This window comes from Pleuronectes platessa, chromosome 15, assembly GCF_947347685.1.
Source record: "Pleuronectes platessa chromosome 15, fPlePla1.1, whole genome shotgun sequence".
In the NCBI taxonomy this organism is placed as follows: Eukaryota; Metazoa; Chordata; class Actinopteri; order Pleuronectiformes; family Pleuronectidae; genus Pleuronectes; species Pleuronectes platessa.
This window is the reverse complement of record NC_070640.1, coordinates 5,494,288-5,517,338: the sequence shown is the minus strand read 5'-3', so window position 1 is coordinate 5,517,338 and position 23,051 is coordinate 5,494,288. Positions and strand designations below refer to the sequence as shown.

At 43.5% G+C, this 23,051-nt stretch overlaps 2 protein-coding genes across 2 annotated transcripts; both read left to right on the top strand.

Annotated features, from left to right (window-relative positions):
- The first annotated feature begins 121 nt into the window (after positions 1-121).
- On the top strand, positions 122-4,205 carry LOC128457361 (F-box only protein 40-like). Its single transcript, XM_053442022.1, has 6 exons — positions 122-127; positions 269-1,369; positions 1,486-1,772; positions 1,951-2,082; positions 2,880-3,210; positions 3,987-4,205. Exons 1-6 carry the CDS (start codon positions 122-124, stop codon positions 4,203-4,205), a joined length of 2,076 nt encoding a protein of 691 aa, XP_053297997.1.
- A 1,808-nt stretch (positions 4,206-6,013) lies between these two features.
- Positions 6,014-11,909, top strand: aifm5 (apoptosis inducing factor mitochondria associated 5). Its single transcript, XM_053441882.1, has 18 exons — positions 6,014-6,081; positions 6,344-6,453; positions 7,013-7,122; positions 7,203-7,247; positions 7,584-7,665; positions 8,001-8,113; positions 8,214-8,300; positions 8,404-8,495; positions 8,843-8,973; positions 9,324-9,439; positions 9,547-9,618; positions 9,703-9,766; positions 9,952-10,028; positions 10,584-10,701; positions 11,003-11,101; positions 11,249-11,324; positions 11,422-11,526; positions 11,876-11,909. The coding sequence occupies exons 2-18, from the start codon at positions 6,345-6,347 to the stop codon at positions 11,907-11,909; spliced, it is 1,530 nt and encodes a 509-aa protein (XP_053297857.1). The 5' UTR covers positions 6,014-6,081; position 6,344.
- The last annotated feature ends 11,142 nt before the right edge of the window (positions 11,910-23,051 follow it).

The following is a 23,051-nucleotide window of genomic DNA, read 5'->3' as shown; positions in this document are numbered from 1 at the left end:
TTTGTGAGTGTGTCCTATAAAGTTCATTTTGTTTAGGAGAAGGTGTCTTCGAAAACTTCAGGATCTCCTCTATAAAGTTTTGTTGGTTTAAAAAAGTTTGGCTGCATGATTATTGACCCATATGCAGGTCAGCAGGGTAAATAGAGGTTAATGATGTCATAAAACTTACACTAAATATACCTGATCTTGCAAAAGTAATCTGGACATTTATTGTGTTACTCTACTGACAGCTAACTGATCCTTTGTTTTCCATTGTTCCTCCAATCAGAGTCGTCGCTCTCGAGCGTCCAGGGAGCGGCAGCATGTCCACTGTGACTCCTGCTACAGCCGGCGCTGCAGGGCTCGGGTGGAGGTCTCTGTGTGCTGTGCCCTCATCCCCTGCCGCCTGCACTGTGGAGCTCTGTTCCACCTATGCAAAGAGGAGGATCACCTGCTGCTCTGCCCTAAGGTGAGGGTGCCGTGCCTCAACTCCGGGTTCGGCTGCCCGGTCCAGCTGCCCCGCTCCTCGCAGGCCGCTCACCTCCAGGTGTGTCCGGCCAGCGTGGTGTGCTGCTCCATGGAGTGGAACCGCTGGCCGACCCACGATGCTCACTCCTATCCCAACACAGAGCTGCACGAAAACCTGCTCAGAGAAAGAGAGCAGGGAGGATGTCTGGACCTGGCCATGGCCCTGAAAGACCAGGACCGACTGTTTCACTCCATGAAGATGAAGAAACTGTTCCCCGAGCTCGTCCAGAGTGAAGAGGAGGAGGAGATAAAAGAAGAAAGGAGGGAGGAGGAGAGGAGGAGGGAAAGGCAGAAAAAAGCTTCCTTGGTGAAGGAGGCAGCAGAAAAGGAGGCCGGAGCTCCCACCTGGGAGTCTTTTGTCACGTTTAACATCCAAGACCAAGATGAAGATGAAGTTGAGGTTGAAAATGATCAGCTGTTGACTCAGGAGGAGAGAGAGGCTATTGCCACGGCCTCAAGCATTGATGCTGATCTGTTAGAAAACTACAGGGCCTGGGAGCATATGTTCAGTATGGAGAGGGGCGGCTGCAGGGAGGCTGGAGAGGAGGTTGTGGGAGGCAGAGGCCAGGGACCGGCTGAAGGCCTGGGTGCTCTGATTGAGGAAGATGCAGCAGATATGTGTGTGGGTGCAGCAGCTTCCTCCTCCTCCTCCAGCGTCAAACTGACGAAGGAGAATTATGTGTACGAGTATGTGGAGCCCATGAAGATCATCACCGTGCGCACATTTAATGTCCCAACCAGCTTCTCTGCCAAGCAGGGCCGCATCCGCAACCCTGGTTTCTACAGGAGGGAGAGCCGGGCCGTGGACACCAGCGACCTGGGGGTGACGTTAAAGGACATGCCTGTGTGGGAGGAAATTCAGGTGAGGGAGAGAAATCATTTAAGGCTACATCCATACTGCGGTTTGGACATAAACGGCAATTTGGGAGAAATTCATTCTGAATATTTACCACAGGGTGCGTTTGATTTGCCCCTCAGGCCTCTCTGCTGTGCTCCCTGGAGAGGGAGCAGAGGGGTCACCTCATCGCAGAGAGCGCGTGCTCAGACGGTCTGCTGCTAGACGAGGGCACGCAGACCTACAACTTCCTGTCCGCTCCCTTCCAGAGGAACACGTCGCTGGCCCATCTGACTGACGGGAAACCTCTGGAGCTGCACCTTCAGCTGCAGGTGGAGAGCGTCACCAGCCGACACCACAAGGCCAGCTCCGCCTTCACCTTCCTCTGCGGACACACCTTTCAGCGCCGAGAATACGGCAAACATTACAAGTGGGGTTTCTTTTCTACTGCAGTAACAAAATGATTGGTTTCTTCATAGTTTTAGGATTCGAGGGAGATAGAGAACCTGAGAAATTGTCATATATCAGTGAACCTTTGGGTTTTAACTCAGATCAGGTCGTAGTCTTGGATACGAGACCTTCAGTTCAACATGTTTCTGTTTGTACAGGAACATCCACAGTGACATCCAGATGGGTGTGAACGGATGGTTCGAGCAGAGGTGCCCCCTCGCGTACCTGGGCTGCACCTACAGCCAGAGGAGGTTCCAGCCGTCCACACATGAAGCCAGCGTCACCTTCAAGTGAGGTTATACAAAAAGTTTGTCCTTAATATCCTGAAGAACTGATGCACCTTCCCTCTTATAAATACACTAGATGTGTAAATTAATACATGACAAACACAAAAATAATCTACTATTGTAAATATGACATGTCCTTAAGGCCAGTTACATAATACGATATTTTTTAGTTTTTCTGGCCTCCTGTTAAAGTCCAATACTGATTCTAGGTTTATCACGTAACTTTTCCACCTGCTGTTTAAAATATCAGTCTTCAGAGCAGCTAAATGCTCAGATACGTCTCTGCATGTTCTTCTCAATACGTTGGAAAATGAAACATCTGGAGGTTTAGAGTTAAATAAGTGAGTTTACGAAATCTCTGTAGGAGGCTGTCACTCACGATGGTTTAGTGGCATTGTGGGTAATGTAGGCTACAGATTTTTACAAGAAGGAAGGATGTGTGGAATAAAAAAGGAAGACACAGTGCTGCTGCATCGATTTTTATCATTTTCCTTTCAATTTCATGACATGACTCTTTTCTTTTACTCCTTTAACTGTTTTACTGCCAATAAGAACTTCGACATCAGTGATTTCATCCAGGCAAAGCAGAGAAGTGAGGGGAGTTGCAGAATGTAGTGAGCTAGTAGGGTGACGTAGAAGGGAGGTGAACATGTGTGAAGAAGCTGTTTTCTCAGCACCAGATGAAACAACATTGATCCACTGTAATTAATCAAAATGCCCATGAATCCCCTGTAGATACATGAGTCATGCATGGCAGAAAGATGTGCTGCACTTTTAAAGAGTTTCAACTTTGCTTCCAGTGAGAGCCTGGGCTGCTTCAGCCTGCAGGCCACCATCCCACTGGGTGATGCTCCCCAGTCGTCCAGGAGCTCTGCGGACTCCTTACCTCCTCAGAGAGGGAGAGGAGGTCGTGCAGGAGGAGAGGAGGCCTCTCTGGGCTTGCTGCCCTACGAGGTGCTGTGCCACGTGGCCAGTTTCCTGGACAGTCTGTCCCTGTCCCAGCTGGCTCTGGTGTCCCGGCTCATGAGGCAGGTGTGCTCCTCTCTGCTGCAGGACCGAGGGATGGTCACCCTCCGCTGGGAGAGGACCTCTGACCCACATGGAGGAGCCAGGTGGAGGGTGAAAGAGACTGTAAGCCAAGAGCCAAGGACAGAGGATGAGATGCATGTATTTAAACTTTCATTAAAGCAGCATCGGACAGTTTAAAGTACAGTCAAATATGTACCTACTATATACTTGTGGTATCATGATACTAGCTTACTGGATATACCACATTAATGCATTCATTCAAATACTATTCATCCGTGCACTTTTGAACTGAGGTCCTGTGGTCTGTTGTTTGTGAAACCTGGCCACACCTGCAGCACTTTGAAAATGTATGCGCGTCTATCATGATCTTACGGTAAAGGTCATTGGAGCAAACAAAAGGCCATTCCACACAATTCATAACAAGTATAATAAAATGTAACATTGATATATAGATGTGTATGTATTTTAGGACAATTTAAAGCGAAGTCGGCAAAATGTTTCATCTCGGCACTCAGAACTTTCTCATTTTAAATATTATTTTTTAAAGATCCTTGCGAGGTCACAGGTTTTACTGAAGAGAGAGCACTTTTAATTTTGACACTAATGCTTTTGGACTATTGATTTAAAAATACAAAATTAATTGTATTTGTGGTGATTTTACTTTAAGAAAACTTTCAAAGTACTTCTTTCCTATGTAGATAACAAACGCTTTATCACAGATAAATATTGTACATGTATCTCCAGTATAAAATGCATTGTCATTCACTGCCTTATCTAATATTTAATATTTACTAGAATCCAGCATAATTTCAAGAGGAATTTTCCCTCTGGTATAACATTGTCAGGATTTACTGTCCCGTCTCTTTTTGTGACCGCAGGTTTGGCAGTTCAGCACCTTGTTCTCTCCCGTGGACGCCTGGAGCTTCCGAGACGTGCCGTCCATTTCGGAGCATCTGAAGCTGTGTCCCTACTACACAACGGAGTCCAGGACAGACAAGGTCCAACTACCACGTTTCAGAGAAGACGTCCAAACCAACAAGAGCTGCAAAGGTCCCACTCTGGTCGACTTGGTCCAGCAGAAGAGGATCATGATGTAGAGCGACATTCGACCGTATCAACACCAAGACATCAGGACCTGCCTGGTTTGGGTCATAGCAGAGTTACCCCTTCTTGTTTTATCTCCCCATGTCCACTGTCAATTAGAAATAAAGGAGAAAATGGCAATAAAACGATGACAAAGAAAAACTTGATTGACAGTGATGTTATTTAGCACAGATCTGAAAGCAGCTTTACATTCATTTATTTAATGATAACTGAAATTGACTCAATAGAGGTAGAAGTCCTCCAAATCCTCATCAATCCTTAAATCATCTATAGAATAATATGCCATTGTAATAACATGATGAATAAGTGAAAGTACTATTACCTTACCTGTATGTCTCAGTGCATCATGTTGTATTTGTCAATATTCACAGCAGCTAACAGAGGTTAGCGTGTTGATAAAGTGCAGATTTGCTGTGTTCTGAGTCAAAAGTCTGAGCTCAGTCTGACACAAAGTACTTTCAGTTTTAACAGTAGTGTAAGAGCACTAAACATTGTGTATTCTGTTTTGTTGTGTAAAAATGTTATCTTTGGTTTGTCGTGTTCGAGGCGATGTTGTCTTTACGAGGTAGAGCTGCTTGGGAAAAGCAACAAGCAGAGGAGGTCACGATCCTACTGGTCACTAACTGGCACTCTGTAGCCTTGTTTAGATAAAGTTATATTATTACTGGTCCAATCGACCACACTATGGTGTGTAAGAACCCTGATCACCAGATAAACCTGTGGGGTTGAGGAGAGAATTTTAAATAAACATCCGAGACACAAATCTGCTTTCGGGTTTTCTCTAATCTTTTATACTTTGGTTAAATATTAGATTTTTCTTGACACCTTGAGGCTTCAGACTGAAATGAAACCCTGTAAGAAGTTTGGAGCAGAACTATTATCAATTCATAGACATCTGAAGCCTGTGACATCTGTAGACTCTGGGTTTTATATTGTTATTTATAATATTATCACGTGTTTGAAAAACAACTTATAATTCCAGATGTCTGATAAACGTAGTGGAGTAAAAGTGTGATAGTTCCTTCTTAATGGAACAAGAATGGAAACACTATCCATATTTTGTATCCATATATTAAAAAAAGGAGTTCTTCAGTGATGAGTCTTGAAACCTGAAACGATAAATGTATGACAGCGCCTCCGGTTTTGTCATCTGAGCTTTGTCGCCCGTCCATTCAGCGTCGGCGGCTGCTGCCTCGTCAGCCTTTTCTCTGTGCTGCCGTTGTGAAACACAAAAGACGCTGGTCTCTTTTCTCTGGAACAATAACACGGCTGAATGTGACCAGCAACATCACTGAAACCTTTCGGTCCCCGGAGTCCCAAAAGTCACCTTTTGGTCGATTTTCTATTTCTTTGCTCATCTTATCGAACCCAAATAGTCCAGTGTTTGTTTCACGTCCTGCCAAAAACAAGGGATGAGGTCTGGGGATGGACTGGCTGTCGTGGAAAAGGACTCCTACCCCGTAATTCTGCTGACGAGCAGAAAATGAACAGGGAGCACGAACTGCTGTTTAAGACAAAACTTGTTTCACCGGAGCATCTGACTGAGTTTTCATGTTTGTGGAGGCGTCCCGTGGATTTCTGTGGTGTCAAGATTAAGTCAGAGAGATGTCCGGGACCGAACCACGTGAGTAAAGAGATTGTTGATGAACATCAGGGTGCAGATATTTAATATCATCTGAAAAAGAGTAATGCTGGTCTGAGGAGTTTGATTTCACTGGTGTAGCTTGTTTAAATGTGTCTGTGTGTGTGTGTGTGTGTGTGTGTGTGTGTGTTTCCAGCCCGACAAGAGCTTCCAGACTCGGATCCAGAGGACACATCAGAGGAGCTGACAGCTGTGGTGTGTCTAGAGTCAGACCTGCAGGATGGACAGTGAGGAGCCTTATCAGAATCAGAATCAGAATCAGAATCGTGTTTTATTGTCAAGCAGGTTTACACACTCAAGACATTTGCTGGGGTGTAGTTGTGCAAGGAAACAAAATTAAATATAAAAAGTACTGTAAGCACCAGGGGAGGGAAATGTGTGATACTGTTTCAGAAATGTCATCACACAGACGTTCAAGACCTAATTTGGACGTTGAGATCATTGCAGTATCTTGTGTGTACCTGTGTGTGTATGTGTGTGTTACCTCAGGATGATGGAGGTGGAAGTGGGACATCACAGCGTATTGTTGACACGCTGCGAGGGCAGGTACAGCGCCATCGGTAACCAGTGTACACACTACGGTGCTCCGCTCAGCAAAGGTAAACACACAGGCCTCAGATCAGCAGAACAGGATGAAAACACACTTTCTATGCAGAATAAAAATTACACAACATCTGAATCAACAGAGTTACTGATGGTGCACTAGATACTAGAGGCCCACTATATGCTATATATTGTATGACACAATTATGATATCAAATACAGTAGTAGAGGCACTATAATATGTTCTTTGAGGGTGGTGTGAGTTTTACAGAACCAATATATTCAACCAATGCAACCATAGTGTTTGCTGTGGTTTTGCGTCTCTTTGCAGATGTTTCATGTCTCTGTGGTTACTATGTGTCCTAATGTTGTGGTTTTGCATCTGTTGAATGTGACTTTGTGTCTTTTTGTGGTTGTTTTTGTGACACTTTGTTGTCAATTAATTTACTTTTCAACAAGAAAATGTTACAGTCCCTCCTAAGCAGCTCTGGCCCAGGGCCCGGGGGCCTGTGTCCAGTAGGACTGTTCACTAATGTGTTCATGGTACAGAGTACATAACTGAAGTGTGTGTGTGTGTGTGTGTGTGTGTGTGTGTGTGTGTGTGTGTGTGTTCAGGGGTTATCTCAGGCCACAGAGTGCGCTGCCCGTGGCATGGCTCCTGTTTTAACGTCCATACAGGAGATTTGGAGGAGTGTCCTGGCATGGACTGTTTACCCTGCCACAAGGTAGGACCTGGACGGACAGACGGATGTTTAGCACACGAGGAGATTTACATTGATTCTAATATATATTTTTTTTTTCCAAGGTCAAAATTCAAAACAACAAAGTGTATGTGTCAGTAAACAAGAAGGTAAACAGTCAAACGTCTTCACTTCTTTTTTCAGTTGATGTTGCTTCTCCTCAGAGTGATGCTGCTTCCTGTCTCATCACAAAATTACACATTTCAATCTACTGTCTAGTTCTGTGTGTTTCGGAAAAAGTAAACATTTAAAAACCTAATCGTACAAAGTAAAGAACAGGAGACAGTTGAAGTAGCAGCAAAACTAAATGTAAAAACAATAATTCTGTAATGAATAATATAGAATAGATTTCATTGCATTCCTGAATGTGTGTGTGTGTGTGTGTGTGTGTGTGTGTGTGTGTGTGTGTGTGTGTGTGTGTGTGTGTGTGTGTGTGTGTTATTCAGACTCTCCGGCATGAAAAACGATTGAAGAGTATGGGAGCTGCAGTACCAGGAGTTACTCACACTGTTCTGCTGCTGGGAGGAGGTGAGTGTGGACGACTTGGAATATCAACACAGTTATGTACGGGTTCGTTAAATATAGAAATGAATGTACAAACAGGTACGTTTATACATAAGGCAAATATAAAAGTCATGGCGGCCCATCTCCCATCCACTCACATGGAGGAGGTGGATTGTATATCCTCTACTGCAGCCAGCCACCAGGTGACGATAGAGACACGTTGGCTTCACTTTTGGGGAGCCGTCCATCTTTATATACAGGCTATGGTCAGGAGCTTGTCCTCATCTGTTTCCTCAGTGTGTGTGACTCTGTGTGTGTGTGATTCTGTGTGTGTGTGTGTGTGTGTTGTCTCTGTGCAGGCGCTGCGTCTCTGATCTGCGCTGAGACTCTACGGCAGCAATACTTTGGCGGCAGAATAATCATGGTCACCAAAGAAGACCTTTTACCTTACGACAAAACCCGACTCAGCAAGGTGCAAACAACATGTCACAACATTTCACTGATGAATATATGTCTGTGTGTGTGTGTGTGTTTGTGTTGTTACTTACACACACACTCCCTGCACGTTACAGGTGATGAATGTGGGGAGTGACAGTATTCTGCTGAGGAGGATGGAGTTTTTCCATCAGTACGACATCGAGGTGTGGCTCAGGAAAGAAGTGAGTTCTTCTCCTGTCCACTCACATCTACACTACTTCATTCTGTCCGACGCACAATCAGACTGTCAACGGATTCATCATTTAACAACCGCTTTGTTTCCAGGCGCTGTCAGTGGACACAGACAAGAAGACGGTCACATTTGACGATGGTTCAGTCCAGAGCTACAACCAGCTCTTCATCTCAACGGGCTGCAGGTAAACACACCCTCCAGAGGGTGAAAGGTGCAGATGTATCAGGTTATTGTCAGAAATGAAATATTGATAGTTATGTTTTCATCGGCATCCTTCAACCAGGTGTTCATGATGAATCCATATTGATGGTTTGGTGTAGTGTTGCCTAAAATCAGATAAATGGACCGGGGTGAAATAGGAGCATCATTGGCAAAGTCCTAACCTGAGAGCATTTCTTGCAGCACCTCTGTCAAAACTATGTTATTCAGTGAACCAGGACAACAGCAGATACCTTTGTGCAGTTGTCATCGTTGCAGCATCACTACACTGCAGCACATTTCTTATGAGCAGAGTTATCTCCTGTCCTTCAGAGCAAAGGGTCTGAATGTGCCCGGCATCAAGCTGGAGAATGTCAAGATGCTGGAGACGCCAGAGGACGCCCGACAAATCCACACAGTCTGTCTGGGCTGCAACGTGGTCCTCGTGGGAACCTCGTTTGTCGGTACATGATCCCAAGAAAAATATGTTTTACTCCTGTACTTAGCGTCACTAGCTCATTTTAATTTCTTGCCCCCTTTTTCTAACTTTTTTAATCTGTCAGCACACTTAAATGATTATTATCATTTAGTTATAAATATCATTTCCACAGTGTAATATTTGCCCTTTTCTATGTGATTAGAATCTAATGAGATGATCATGATATTGTGTGTCCAAAGCAATGATTGGATGAAAAGTATAAAGCCTATTTATTTTATTTTAGATTTAAACAATTTAAATAAAACAATAATTTATTAATGTGGTTTGTTAAAGTCGTTGTCATGTCTTTAATTGTCATATTATAATGTTTTTCAGGTATGGAAGTTGCTTCTTATCTAATTGACAAAGCCTCCAGTGTCACAGTGATCGGCAGCAGCGAGCTGCCGTACCAGAACACACTGGGTCCGGAAATCGGCAAAGTCACCATGATGGTAAAAGAATGAGAGAAAGAGCCGGAGAGAGAGAGAGAGAGGACGTCCTGAATTACCTCTCCACATATTTATCTACAGCTTAGGTTTAAACTCTGTTGTTCCTGCAGATGCTGTCGGAGCAGAGCGTGAAATTCTACATGAACGATAATGTGACTGAGGTCAGAGGTGTCGACGGCAAGGTCAAACTGAAGCACACACTTTGACATGAACCTCAGAAAACACGGAGGGACACTTTGTCTCACGGTCCTCTTGTCCTCCTGCAGGTGAAGGAGGTCGTGCTTAAAAGTGGAAAAGTTATTGCGGCCGATGTTCTGATCGTTGGCATCGGTGAGAGCAGTTTTACAGCTTCTCGTTTTCCTGCTCGTTCTCTTCATCACTCTTTACTGTCTTCCAAAGATATGTTACATTGATGTAAAAGATTATTTCTGTATTTGTATATATGACTCAAACAACCAGCAACGTTCCCACAGAACCTGGTCAGCAACGCGTGTCCTCTTCTGTTCTTCCTCCAGGCGTCGTCCCCAACTCGGAGCTCCTGAGAGGCAGTCACGTCCAGATGGACGCCAAACACTTTGTAACAGTCGACAAAGTCAGTTGGTCTCATTACAACCTGATTATCTACATCTCATTCTGTCATTCTCAACACATGGGCCTGAATCCTCTCAGGGGTTTTGTGGAGATTTAACCCCACTGCTTATACAGTTAAAGCCCAATATGTAGAAAATACAGAAATGGAAACACTTCACTTTGCTATAAACAGGGGAACATATGAATTGATGATTACTTTATGTGAAAATGACATAATATTATATAATGAATTTGTGAATATATGTTTATTTTTTAAACCTACAAGTGTTATACTTTACTGTGATGTTCCTTAATGTATGTTTTGGATGAATCTGAACACATAGATGTGCCAACTCCCTGATAGAACTCCCATTGAAATAGTTCACTATATAGTCATAGGGATTTGATAAAGATTCAATACAAAAGTTGTCGTATTTTATCCGAACCTCAGAGACACAACTGAGACGTTTTTGAGCAGTTAAACAGGGCACAGGGTTCCCGGGGCCCCAAACAGAAAGGAGTATCATAAAACTATCTGCACTCATATCAGTGTCCTGCCTGTGTCTCCCTCCTGCAGTACACGCGCACCAACGTCCCGGATGTGTTCTGTGGGGGCGACCTCGCCACCTTCCCCCTGGTGATGGCCAAAAACCGAATGGTGAACATCGGACACTGGCAGATGGCACAAGCACACGGTAACGTGGAGTCACAGAGCGCATTGTGAAGCCTGTAAAAGTGATATAGTTCTGTTCTTTTATGATATGATGTATTGCCTGTATCATGTAGAAAGATAAAATTCTATAAAACAAACTAACTGTAAAATAGTTTTCAAAATGATGTTTAATTCGGGATAATCCAGTGCATTTGTGGCTAAATCTTTCTCAAAAAAGAGCAGCTGTGGATATTGAGAGGTTTCCTCTCTACAAGTAAATAAACTCTCAATGTATGTTAATTTATTTGTTATAATATATGAGTGTTTTCAAAATTGTTGTTTAGGAAGAATAGCAGCTCTGAACATGATGAATAAACCGACTGAACTCAACACAGTTCCTTTCTACTGGACCGTCCTACTGGGTAAAACAATCCGATATGCAGGTGAGAGGCTCAGTTAATAACTAACTGTCCTAACAGTAACAATTCACTGTTTGTTCAAACTACAGTATATACAGTATGTACACTGATTATTCTGAATTCCCCACCGACCACCATTAAATCAAATGTGATGTCTCTATTGTGCTGCAGGTTATGGGGAGGGATACACTGAGCTTGTGGTGAAAGGGAAGTTTGAGGACATGAAGTTCCTGGCATTGTACATCAAGTAGGTTGAAAAATAAACAAACCACTGTTTGAAAAAAGTATTACTCCTTTGACAGATCCAATATGTGTATTTATATTTTGTGTTACTCTCTCCTCAGGGACGATGAAGTTATCGCCGTAGCGAGTCTCAACTATGACCCAGCAGCGTCGGCGGTGGCTGAGAGGTTCGCATCCGGAAAAGTCATCACGAAGAAAGAGGCTCAGTATGTAAAATCTTAATCTTTTGAATAAAGAGGCTCAGTTCATTGCATCGTTTTCAGATGAAGCAGCAGATGTTTTCAATTAAAATAAGGTAAAAACTCTGTGGTATTGCTCTCAGTCTCAGCTGCACCTAAATTTACCTTTTTGTTTGGTCCATGTCCTTTCCACTAACATGGGGGAGGCCGGGTTGATGACTCTTACTGCAGCCAACCAATAGGGGGCACTCTATCTATCTATCTCATCCATCTTTATAAACAGTCTATGGTTGAGTCGAGCATCTGGATGTTTCGAACTCTTGTGCTGTTTTATCAGATGTTCATCTAAAAACATGAGGTGTCTTCTTCCTGACAGGTCAGCTGACCTGAGCTGGCTGCAGCTGTCCTGATCTTCATCTCTCTCCTCATCTTCTCATCAATGTCGGCGTGAAGCCTACGTCCTTCAACTGTGTCTTCATCGTCACTGCTCCCGCCGAGGACGGAGAGGGAGGACGTTATGAAAACGTTTGATGTCGATTTAGTTTCCTGCTCTGTGTGTTGCTGCAGGTTGTGTGGATTTCACCCGTGCGTCACACCGTCAGTGTTCATGTGAGCGGACTTCACCGTGCACACAACAGATACCTCAGATAGTTGCAGATATTTTTAGGACTTACCATTTTTTTTATTAATATTTTGTATAATTTTCTTTATAGTTTAATCTTATTTTTAATTCATGGATGTATGTTTCCAGAGGGTTTTCAGTGACATCACATTTGATTTGGCCTGCTGGGAAAACACAAGTGACCTTGATGCCCACTGCGACAGCGTACGTGCTCCGACCAGTTAGTCTGGAGGGGCTGGTGGTGGGGAGGAAGGGGGGGGGGGTATGGGAAACCGAGCGGGGGTGTTGGGCTGTTTGATGCAGAGATGGCAGGGGCAAGTTTAATAGAATTTAAAATCATAGTTACATTTTTTAATTTTCTTTATAATCAATTGAGAAATTGTATTTCGATGTTTATTTATTGGCTAAAAGAACAAATTAAATACCTGGAATCAAGGTTCTTCAACACAGTGATGCAGGAATTGTTAAAATTATAAAGTAACGGATCATTAATGATAGATGAGGTAACATTGCACAGCTTGTTGAAGCTTAATGTAGAATAATCTTCATTCTTTTGTTCATTTTACTGGCAGAAGACAACAGCACAGGATAATCCTGTAATCTCACTTTTTTCTGAGGATGCATCAGAGCAACAGCTCAGCAGCTTCACCCAAACTATTCATTATTACAGAGAGTAATTGAGCACAAATGTTCAAGTTTGTTCTCCTGAGGATGTTTTAGTGAAAGATGCACTTTAGCTCTCGTATGATTAAGAACAATCCTGAATATTAGTCCTTCTGTCAACACCTTTGTCGATGCTGATTCCCAGGTCGAAAATAACAAGGATGATATTTGTCTTTTAAACTCTTTTGTCCTGCGTTTCACTTTGTTCCCGAAGGACAAAACATGGCAGTCACCACAGCTCTGTCTCATTTTTCTATCCATCGACTCATCAGTGTTGGAGCTTTTCATTCACTCAGGAAACGTGTGACTACTACTACCCTGTCGTCCAGCAGCGATTCAGCACAGGCAGGAACAACTAACCAGAAATGAAGTGTCTCTCTGTCACTTCTTATGTTCATCGCTGACACTGACAATATTATTATTAACACTTCGCTGAATCAGAAAAGTCAACTGCATACTGGACCAAATATGTAGGTTTTAAACTGCCTTTTTGTTTGTCTCATAGGGTTAAAAATACAGAGCAGCAAGAAATGAGAGGAAAGCATATCCCTACATATTGTTACAGCAAATAAAACCAATATAAAACATTGGTTTTGTTGAGCTCTCTCTGACGTGTGGACCTGGAGGTTTGGGACATTATCCTGATAGTGTTTCAGTCCTGAAACAACCCATTTGGGGTCTTTTCTGCAAGTGGTGCATAATTTACAAGCACAAGATAAACTCTGCATATCCTCTATGACGTTTTGAGAAGGCCTATTCGGGTCCACTGTGGATGTGTTGGTCTGTAGCTGCCAGAGAAACGTTTCTAACGGCTGTTTTAAAAAAGTACAGAATTGGCAACTCATGCTCAGTTCGTCTTCGGTCCAACGATCCTCACTCTGTGCCTCAATCTGTTCTACACTGTGGACAAATAAAGCCTGATATGATTAACTCTTGTCTGCCTCTCTAATCAAGTGTCTGCTCAGTCGCTGTAAGGAGGACGTCTCCTGCTGGACAGATTTAGTCAAAGCCTTTTTCTCCCCCGCTCTTTAGGAAAAGTCCATGTCAGAGCATCCTGGCTCTCTTTCAGCACCGTGTCTCTGTGTGTGATGTAACGCTGCCGCCGGTTGGCCCTGTACAGCTCCAGCCTCTTCTCCTCAGCCTCGGGGTCCTCCAGAGCTCCCTCCCACCGCAGGCTCTCCCTGGCCTGGCTGCTGAGCTCTGACCCTGCTCGAGCTCCACTGCCGCTGGTTTTGTTTGCTGCCGTCGGGGGGGCTGGGGAGTTCTTGGGGTGTTTTTTGCTCCTGGTGCCGCTGCCAGCGGACGGCTCTCCACCCTTCTTACCTGCAGCGGTGAGCTTGGGCAGCGGGGCTCGGGGCTGAGCGGCACTCTGAGGGCTCAGCACAGACACTGGCAGGTTCTCAGGATGCACAGGCACAGTCTGAGGTTTCTCTGTCGGGAGGCAACATAAACACGTGAGCACATGCAGAGCAGCAGACAGAACTGAGGGTTAGGATTACTAATGACCGCCTCTGGAGGTGGAGGGTGAATGCTTGGTTTACAGTAATGAGCTGTGACACTGGGGGCCGATTCTCTCATGACCTATTCAAACCAGGGAATCCTGTACCACCGCCACATGACCCAAGCTACGGTTTACATTGTGTGCATGTAAAGTGACCTTCATTTGAACTGAAGAGGTAATAACACAATATGGTCAGTTTAAATGAGAATTTCCGAGCATGACTAATTTTAAGTGGAAGATATAAAAAAGACGTTTTAGGGGTTTAAGGCTTTTCATCAATATTCATGTGACAGTTTGTAAGACAATACCTTTCATGTTACTTTGGTGTCTGATGGTGATTTGGCAAATTATGATTCCTTTACTGTGTGAAATCCTTAAACGTATATATTATATATTAAATATATATTGTGTTTAAATCGTCTTTGAGGGGACTGATTGGTCATTTTAGTTTAACATCAAAGGCAACTGAAGACCTCAGACGTGTAAAGTCATTTCTAAGCAAGATTTGAGCTTCTCTGCAAATCGTTTTGGTTTTGTTGGAGACAGAAGAAACTGTGTTCCTTTGTAAATTAATAAATCATCCTGATAATGACTTATTTACCCAAATTATGACCTCATATCTTTAAATAATGAACTAATAACTCAAAAACAAAATAGTTGTTTTTTTTCAAAATAATGACACAATTATCCAAAATAATGAACTAATATACCAAAATATTTACTTCAAAACTGCAAAGAGTGACTTATTAATTTAAAATTTGAGATATCAAGTCATTGTTTCAGTTATTAACTTTAAATTATGACTTAGTAACTCAAACAATGACTTAATATCTCTAAATAATGACATCATACACCAAAACACTGACATAGTGCTCAAAACAATGACTTACTAGCCTTTGTAAGTTGTCTTCCACACTCTGGGCCACTTGTTGTCACTATGTTTACCTTGACGTGTGTTTTCCGGGGGACTGATGGAGGCAGTGTTCCTCTTCCTCCTCCTCCTCCTCTTCTTCTTCTTCTTGCCGTCACACTGACCGTTTGCCTGGAGCAGGTCACTGTCCTCCTGTTGTTCCGGCATCATGTCCCCGCAGAGACGAACAGGTCAACTGACAGGAGGCGGAACCGAACCGAACCAGCTCCGGTCCGTAAACTAACTAGTCAACTGACATAATGATTTTAAAAACACGTTCGTATAGTTAACGACAAGAAGACGTGAGAACAAACCGGAAGCTACACTGTTCGGTTTGTTTTTAGTTCCGGAACCAGAACGACCACGCTTCACTGACCGGTGACGCGTGTCCATGGCAACAGGACACACCTCTGACCAGCGAGGCGGAAGTGAAGACAGGAGCGGAAACCGGAAGTAGAGCTGCAAGAACGCAGCGCACAGAAGACCCGGTGGAGTTTCATGGTAACACAAGAGGTAAAAAGACACCAGAGACGCATAAGATAACTTTATAAACACAAAAAAATACCACAAGGACGTAAAATAATACCACAGAGATTCAGAAAACTACATCAAGGAGACACAAAAGTGTGCAAAACAACTTAGGAGACACAACAGTACGACACTAAACAAACATAATCATAAAGCGACACAATATTATCACAAAATAGACACAAAAGTACCATAGGGAGGTGACAAAGAATCACAATTAAACATGAAGGTACCATAAAGACACACAAAAGTATGCAAAACAACTTTAGGGACTAGAAAATACCACAAAAGGAGATGGAAGTACTTTAAAGAGGCACACAAATACCACAAAAAGAGACTAAATTGCAGAGACAAAAATATCCCAGAGAGAGGAAACTAACACATAGACACAAAACGATGTCAACGTGACACAGCAGTTAAGAACAAATGTAAATTGCATTGACTCATAAAACCCACAGGGACACAAATTACTATGGAGACAACAACTACCAGCAAAAAAAACACTAAACAAAAACAAAGACCCCCAAACTACCACAAACAGATACAGGATGGGGTAAAACTACAAAGGACTGAAAAAAGAGACACAAAACCACGACAGAGACTCAAGTGTCAAATGGAGACACTTGTTATTTATATATTTCAGGCTATATGCTGTGGGATATGTGGGATATATGGGCCTTTTACATAATTTTATAAGTATCCCATTGAATATTATAACTCAACAAAATGTTACGTGTCTTTTGTAACTTGTAAATACAAATCCCCCCCTATCCTTATTTGTTGTTGGTCTGGCCTGCAGAGTCACAGGGTTTTCATCTTAGGCCTGTTACCGTGCTGCACTTTATAAAAAACCTGACTCGACTGTTAAATCATAAGTGAGGTTTAGTTCCCCCTCTGGAATTAATCGACAGCCGCTCCCTGGCTGACAGAAAACAGATTGGATCAATCCAAGCAGAAAGCTTCCTCTGCGTGCTTCCTGTCGTCACAGTGCGAATACATATCTGTGCAAGCCAGAACACGTGTGATCTTTAGATGAAACCAGAGCAGGGAGAGACCTTTTAGGCCCAAACTATTTAAAGCCCTGGAAATGAAACTTGAAATTTGGGCAATGATCCTTCAGTCACTGATGATACCGCTAATGTAGAGGAAGCTGGACGGACGTAGCTTTGAGCTGTAGCCACAACAATAAGGACCAGGGAAGAGAGGATTGTCAGTGCACACATGAAGCTTCATAATATCCACTACATATATTTATTTAATACATCATTTCATTATTCTCACGGCTTCAGAGTAAATCATTTGGGGTCAGCAAAGGTTTCAAGTTAGATTATGAGACTTACAAAACTTAAAAAACAAGAAATAATACAGCATTCCTTCATGAATAAAAATATAAATATAAATATAAAGCATCACATCTCACTTTTATTATGTACCATTGATGAAGTGTTTCCAAAGAATTTGTGTGAGTGTGTTTTTACTAATGTGCAAGGAACTGAAAATGATTAGTGAAACTGTCCTTTCAACTAAGTGCCTCAGGATTTATATGTGGCCACTGACAGCATTCACAGCACGCAGCCTGGTATTTCCCAGGGAGTTTCCGTCCTATTCCTGCACCACAGAATCCAGTCCCCCACTGCTTCCTCTCTGCAGTAAACACATCACATGCATGTGCACACAAACACACACAAGCAGATTGTTCAACGTATGGACATTTGAAGCAGAGTTTGTGACTTTTAATCAGTGGAAACTAAAGTGGACTCTCGTGTTGTGTCTGTTGTTGAACCGGTGCTAAGAAAAAGCCTCGCTCTGCATAGTTGAGTCCTCTCATACAGTGGCAGAGACGTCTCACACAATCGCATCAACGGAAAACACAAACGCAAAAGTGACAACACAAATACAAAAGCCACACAATGGAAACACAATCACAACTTGGAACACCCAAAAAAGGAAGAACTGTGCTTGTTTCTTTGTCAACATCCGTAACCGCTCACTTCCATTGTAGTTGTGTTTCCGTTTTGTGGCTTTTGTGGTTGTGTTAAGTCTTTTGTAGTTATGTTGTGGCTTTTGCGGTTGTGTTGTGACTTTTTTCGGTTGTGTTGTGGCTTTTATCGTTGTGTTGTGTCTTTTGTGGTTGTGTTGTGGCTTTTTGTGGTTTTGTAGTTGTGTTATGACTTTTTTGGATGCGTTGTGTCTTTTGTGGTTGTGTTTTCCCTTTTGCATTTGTGTAGGGTTCTTTTTTAGCTTGTGTTGTTGCTCTTTTGTAGTGTGGTGGCTCTTTTGTAGTTGTGTGGTCACTGTTGCGTTTGTGTTGCATTTGTACCTTCAGTGATTCAGGAAGACAGAGAATAATGCTGAGTCATGGAGGACACGTCACATTTATTCCTGCAGAAGTGACAAAGGTCACAGTGACACGCAGACGTGACACAGGTGTTTTCCGATCCCTGATCTTTGTCATAACAAACTCCACAAAAGCCAAATCTGATGTTCACACATTTCTACAGGAAAAGAATGAACATTCACGTCCAACACAAGAAACATTCAGCTCCAACTACTACACTTATTTCTATGTTCCTGTGACCTTTGGCCTACAATAGTCTATTTATTCCACAGGTCATGTGATGGGTGGCGTTTGAACCATGCCCCAGCTCACGTCTTGTTCTGATGATCTTGCGAGTCATGAATGTCGGTGGGGTGGGGGTGGGGGGTGGGGAGGAACAAGTGACTTGCACACTTCTCCATCTGGTGCAGTCATCAGTACACAAACAGATCTTAGGTTTCAGCGCAAGTGAACTGGCATCTGTTTTTCATACAACAGCTCGGCAGCTTTTGCAAAACATGCAAAATATGATTTCCTTTGAAAGAGACGTACGTGAACATGAAAGCTCCGGGAATTTCAACCCGGACGCTGTGAATGTTTTACAGAAGTGGGTTAAATTTTACCGGTGTATTTCCAGTCAGTGTAGATATGTGAGCGCAGACATCATCTGACACCAAGTAGGTTCTTCTGTGTTACATATATTGAGTAACAGCTTGTCTTTTGAGCTGAAGTTTTCTAAATGTCAGATAGTCATTTTCATTATCCAGACCTTTTACTGGGGGGACAGCAGGAGAAGTTCCTGTAAAATGTCCCAAGCAACTAACTCGGACATTTGCTTTCTCACATTCAGCTCACACGGGGAATTTCATGAAAATGTCCAAAGTTCTGTGCATGTCTACAAAAAGCTTGGGGGGGGTTATGTTACATCACTGGTTCATGTCCACCCTCATAAGTAGAGGACATAGTGTGGGCTTGCTAAGCACTGAAGGTCACAGGTTACCATCTTTCTACAGACACAACATCATATCTCTGTGTGAGGAGGCCTTTAAAGCCTTGTGGGAAACGCAATAACACACAAAGAATTCAGGGATTTATCAAGGTCAAAACCAGACGAGTGCTTTTACTTTTTCCCGCTTCACATTCAAAATCTGAAAGATCATAGTGAATTCACCTTGTGTTAAATATTGTGTAGTATTGCCTTATTTTTTTTAAAAGAAGGCAGGGGAAGTACAAAACGTGGGAATGAGACAGCGGATTTGTTCTGGTGTGGATTTGCTGTGTCAGGTGACCCGGTGAGGATGCAGCTCCTCAAACTGCAGCGAGCTTAAAGCTGCAGAGTGACAGGCCAGAGAGAGAGAGAGAGAGAGAAGAGAGACAGAAAAACTGTAGATCGTCCGTACAGTCCTCGCTGTGTGTGTGTGTGTGTGTGTGTGTGTGTGTGCGTCAGTGTTTAAAGGGTAACAAGTTCACTTCGACCTGCTGATGTCCCTGGAGGCCATTTGCCGACTCTTGTGCCGTCTTGACACAGTGCGACTTCTGTGCAATTAGAATCAGGCTCAAACTGACACCTGAAGAGCAGCTTTGTCAGCCGAACCCATTCAAAACATCATTTCACTTTAAATGTCCACACTTCATGGTTCTCTTTCTCTCTGCGACTTGAGGCTGGTTGGGATTAAGGCCTGCTGCTGATGTTGGTGAATTTGTTGCATGACTTCAGAAACAGTTTGGTTCCCGTTCTCATTTTTGCATCAGCTGCTGAGTGTCAAGACTCAAATTTCCTTAATTTGAAAACATCAACATTATTTTGACCTATACGACAGATAAACAAATGATGCTGAGACACAATGAAGCCACATTTTAGCCAAATTTAACGTACGTCACGTAAAAAGTGTTTCTTATGTTGTTTCTCATGTGTATTTGAACGATTGTAAATGTTTTTGGTGAACTGGGCGTATAACCTTTAGGTTTTCTTCCATTTTTTCATCTCAGCAGAACAAACTTTTTCTTAGTAATCCTCCTACAGTATTTTAACAAAGTGTTGTGAGTTTGCAAACCAACTTAAACAAACTGTCTTAATTGGTAACACACAAGTGAATTGTGTTTGTTCAATTATAATTGACAAGTTATGTTTATTCTTTCTTTATCTCATTGTTATGTTATTATAAGTATGCATACTGTCTTTGTCTATTCATCCTTATGTTTAATTGTCTGTATAAACTACATGCTGCTAACATTGGTACCACCTACATACACATTAATGAATAATGATCAATTGATAGTGTAAATGAATGTAACACTCACCATGAACACATTAAAAACTTTTTAACTTTTGCTTCCATTTCTGTGGATATTTCTGTTTCTATATGTTGCATTAGAAATAAAGGAGTTTAACCGGAAATACAGTCATTTGTAAATGTGGTTTCCTACTTTCATTTTTTATTTACAGCTTATTTCTCGTCTCAGTTATTTCAAACTGTGCGATCATCGACAGAGATAAACCCATACGTCTGGAATCACTTTCATCCATATGACTCATTGACAGGAAATAAACATTAAAAACACAATATGAAGGAACTGAACAAACAGGATTAAAAAGAAAACGATTGCAGGTGAGAGATTGCAGCGACAAAAAGAAAATTACCAAACATATATTAATAATTATAGTTTTTTACTGCTTTCGGTGTTTTGAGGGGAGTCGCCCTTTGCGTGTGCACGTCAGGTCCGTGCCCAGTCTGACGTGCTCTCCTCGTAGGTGCTGACGTCATGACGCTGCCAGCTGATCGGAGTGGGAAACCGGGTGTGTGTCTGATTTGTGTGTGTGTGTGTGTGTGTGTGTGTGTGTGAGAGAGAGAGAGGCAGATAAAGAGAGAGAGAGAGAGAGAGAGAGAGAGAGGAGTGGAGCAGGAGTTGGGTAAAAGGGGCTGAAGTCCTGCGTCTTCTTCTCCGCCGCCGCCGCCGAGAGGAAAAGTCTCCTCAGCTCCACAGACCGAACCCGGGGCCGAGCCGTGTTTTACACCGTCAGTCGTTGTATCGGAGAACCGAGCCAACTGACAGCGACACACCCTGCCGGAGCTCCGGGACTCCGCCGAGAGAGAGCCGGGGCCGAGGAGGAAGCCCCGAACTCCGCCGGGTCCGCTCGGGATGGGCTGTCCGCTGCCGGAGCGACCCGGCCGCCGGTCAAGGTGGGGCTCAGTACTTCAGTGTGTGTGTACGTGTGTGTGTGTGTGTCTGCCGGGGGAATGCGTGTTCCTGTCCGCATGATTTAGCCCGTGGCGGCTCGATGACCCAGTTTGCGTGGAAACGGCAACTGGGAATCCTCCCTGACACGACTTCACGAAGTCCCACATCACCTCTGCAGGTCAGATGTTAGTTCTTCAGCGTCAGATTGTCGAGGTTATGGATGTGATGTGATAGGAGTTGAGGCTGAAGGCCTGTGTGAGTCTGTGTGTGTGTGTGTCACATCATCCAGGCCCTGACACTACAGGATTTACAGGCAACCTAGAAATGTGACATTTTGCCAGCATAACCTCTGAGCTCCTGCAAAGATTAAATCCCAATTCAGATCATTGACAGTGTGAAACCGTGGGCAGAGACTTTATTAAAGTGTTGCATGGAGTATTCCACCCATGGCAATGAAGAGATGAATGAAACCTGCTTAATACTCAAGATAATATCCACATTAAAACAGAAACAGCCAGTTAGAGATTTACAGACTTGTTTTCATGCTCTATTCCAAATCTATTATATGTTATAACTACCATAGAACATTCAGAAAAACCACGAATCTGCAGCTCAATCTTCTAGAAATGTCGTATTTTTAGACCGCGGGCACACGTTGCAAGTTGAGGTCTGCACCAGTGGAATCCAATCTTGTCAAAATGTGTCCGTGTTCAAAGCCTCTTAAAATCTGCTGAGCTCATAACAGGCCCGAGGAATAAGCCCGAGCTCGAGTAGGGGATAGGTGAAAATGTAGGAGGAATATCTGAGGCCGAGTGTTCTCTGAGAAATGTGGTGACACCAGCAGTCGTCTGGCAGAGCCGGAGGATCCTTCCAAGGAAATCATTACACCAGTACGTTTATAGAAGATGTTTGTTAGAACCAGTAAAACATTCCTGGAGCGGATGACGTAACAAAGTATTTAGGCCTCCCTGTTCACCTCTGGCTCTCCTCAACTCGTACGCAATCATTTTACAGTTCTACCGATACAAACTGAAGCTCCATGAACGCATTTAAAAGCAGAGTTAAATTAAGTTAGTCTCTCTACGGGATGCATGCTTGTGGGGGAGGGAGGGAGCTGTCATATATATTACATCCAGGGAGCCGGCCTTATATAATTGTACAGCCAGAGTTCAGTGCACCGGTAGGAATGCTCAATAGGCTGTGTCACGAGCTGCATTTCTGCCACTGCAACCCTGGAGTGTGACATAAGCCACTCCGTCAGCGAGGATCACATGGCCGTGGCAGGGTGTCAGTTAGAAAGCAACTCATCCAGTCGTCTACATGCGTTTGTCCTGTGTCCAGGCAGAAACTCAGCAAACCTCGCCCCGTGCCGTGCCGTCCCCCTGCCTGCGTTTGCAGAAGTGAAGCCATTTTGCTCAACTTGGGTTACACCCTTCATTCCTATTGCGTGCCTTGTCACGGGAGGATGGGGCAAGAAGGGATGTTATGTAGGTTCAGTCTTTTCACAGAAAATGGCAGAGACTGCCTGAGGACGGGCTTACAGGCCTCGTGCGTTAAACCCCCTCCCAGGATGTCATGAATTCCGAACGGTTTCCAGTTAGCTAATAAAAAACGGTCGTGGTGATCTCAGGGTTAACGTGAGACGGCCTTTTAAAGTCCAGCCAGCAGCAGAGCGCCGCACTAAGGTCAGAGTGCTGCCAAAGCCACCGCCCTTTCCCTGTCTTTGTCCCTATTCCCAGTCTGAAATGATCAGTGGTTATTGCAGACTACAATCTGGGGCAGTAAACCCTCTCCATGTGGGCCACACCCACAGCCGGGGAATGCACCTGAA

What these genes read in the sequence shown, in the direction of transcription:
- LOC128457361 (XM_053442022.1), top strand. An exon ending in GAATACGGCAAACATTACAA is followed by an intron (nt 1,773 to 1,950) that starts GTGGGGTTTCTT and finishes CTGTTTGTACAG; the next exon opens with GAACATCCACAGTGACATCC. An exon ending in GGTGGAGGGTGAAAGAGACT is followed by an intron (nt 3,211 to 3,986) that starts GTAAGCCAAGAG and finishes TTGTGACCGCAG; the next exon opens with GTTTGGCAGTTCAGCACCTT.
- aifm5 (XM_053441882.1), top strand. Translation starts at nt 6,345, where the DNA reads ATGATGGAGGTGGAAGTGGGACATCACAGCGTATTGTTGACACGCTGC. An exon ending in TGTTCTGCTGCTGGGAGGAG is followed by an intron (nt 7,666 to 8,000) that starts GTGAGTGTGGAC and finishes GTCTCTGTGCAG; the next exon opens with GCGCTGCGTCTCTGATCTGC. An exon ending in ACTTTGTAACAGTCGACAAA is followed by an intron (nt 10,029 to 10,583) that starts GTCAGTTGGTCT and finishes TCCCTCCTGCAG; the next exon opens with TACACGCGCACCAACGTCCC.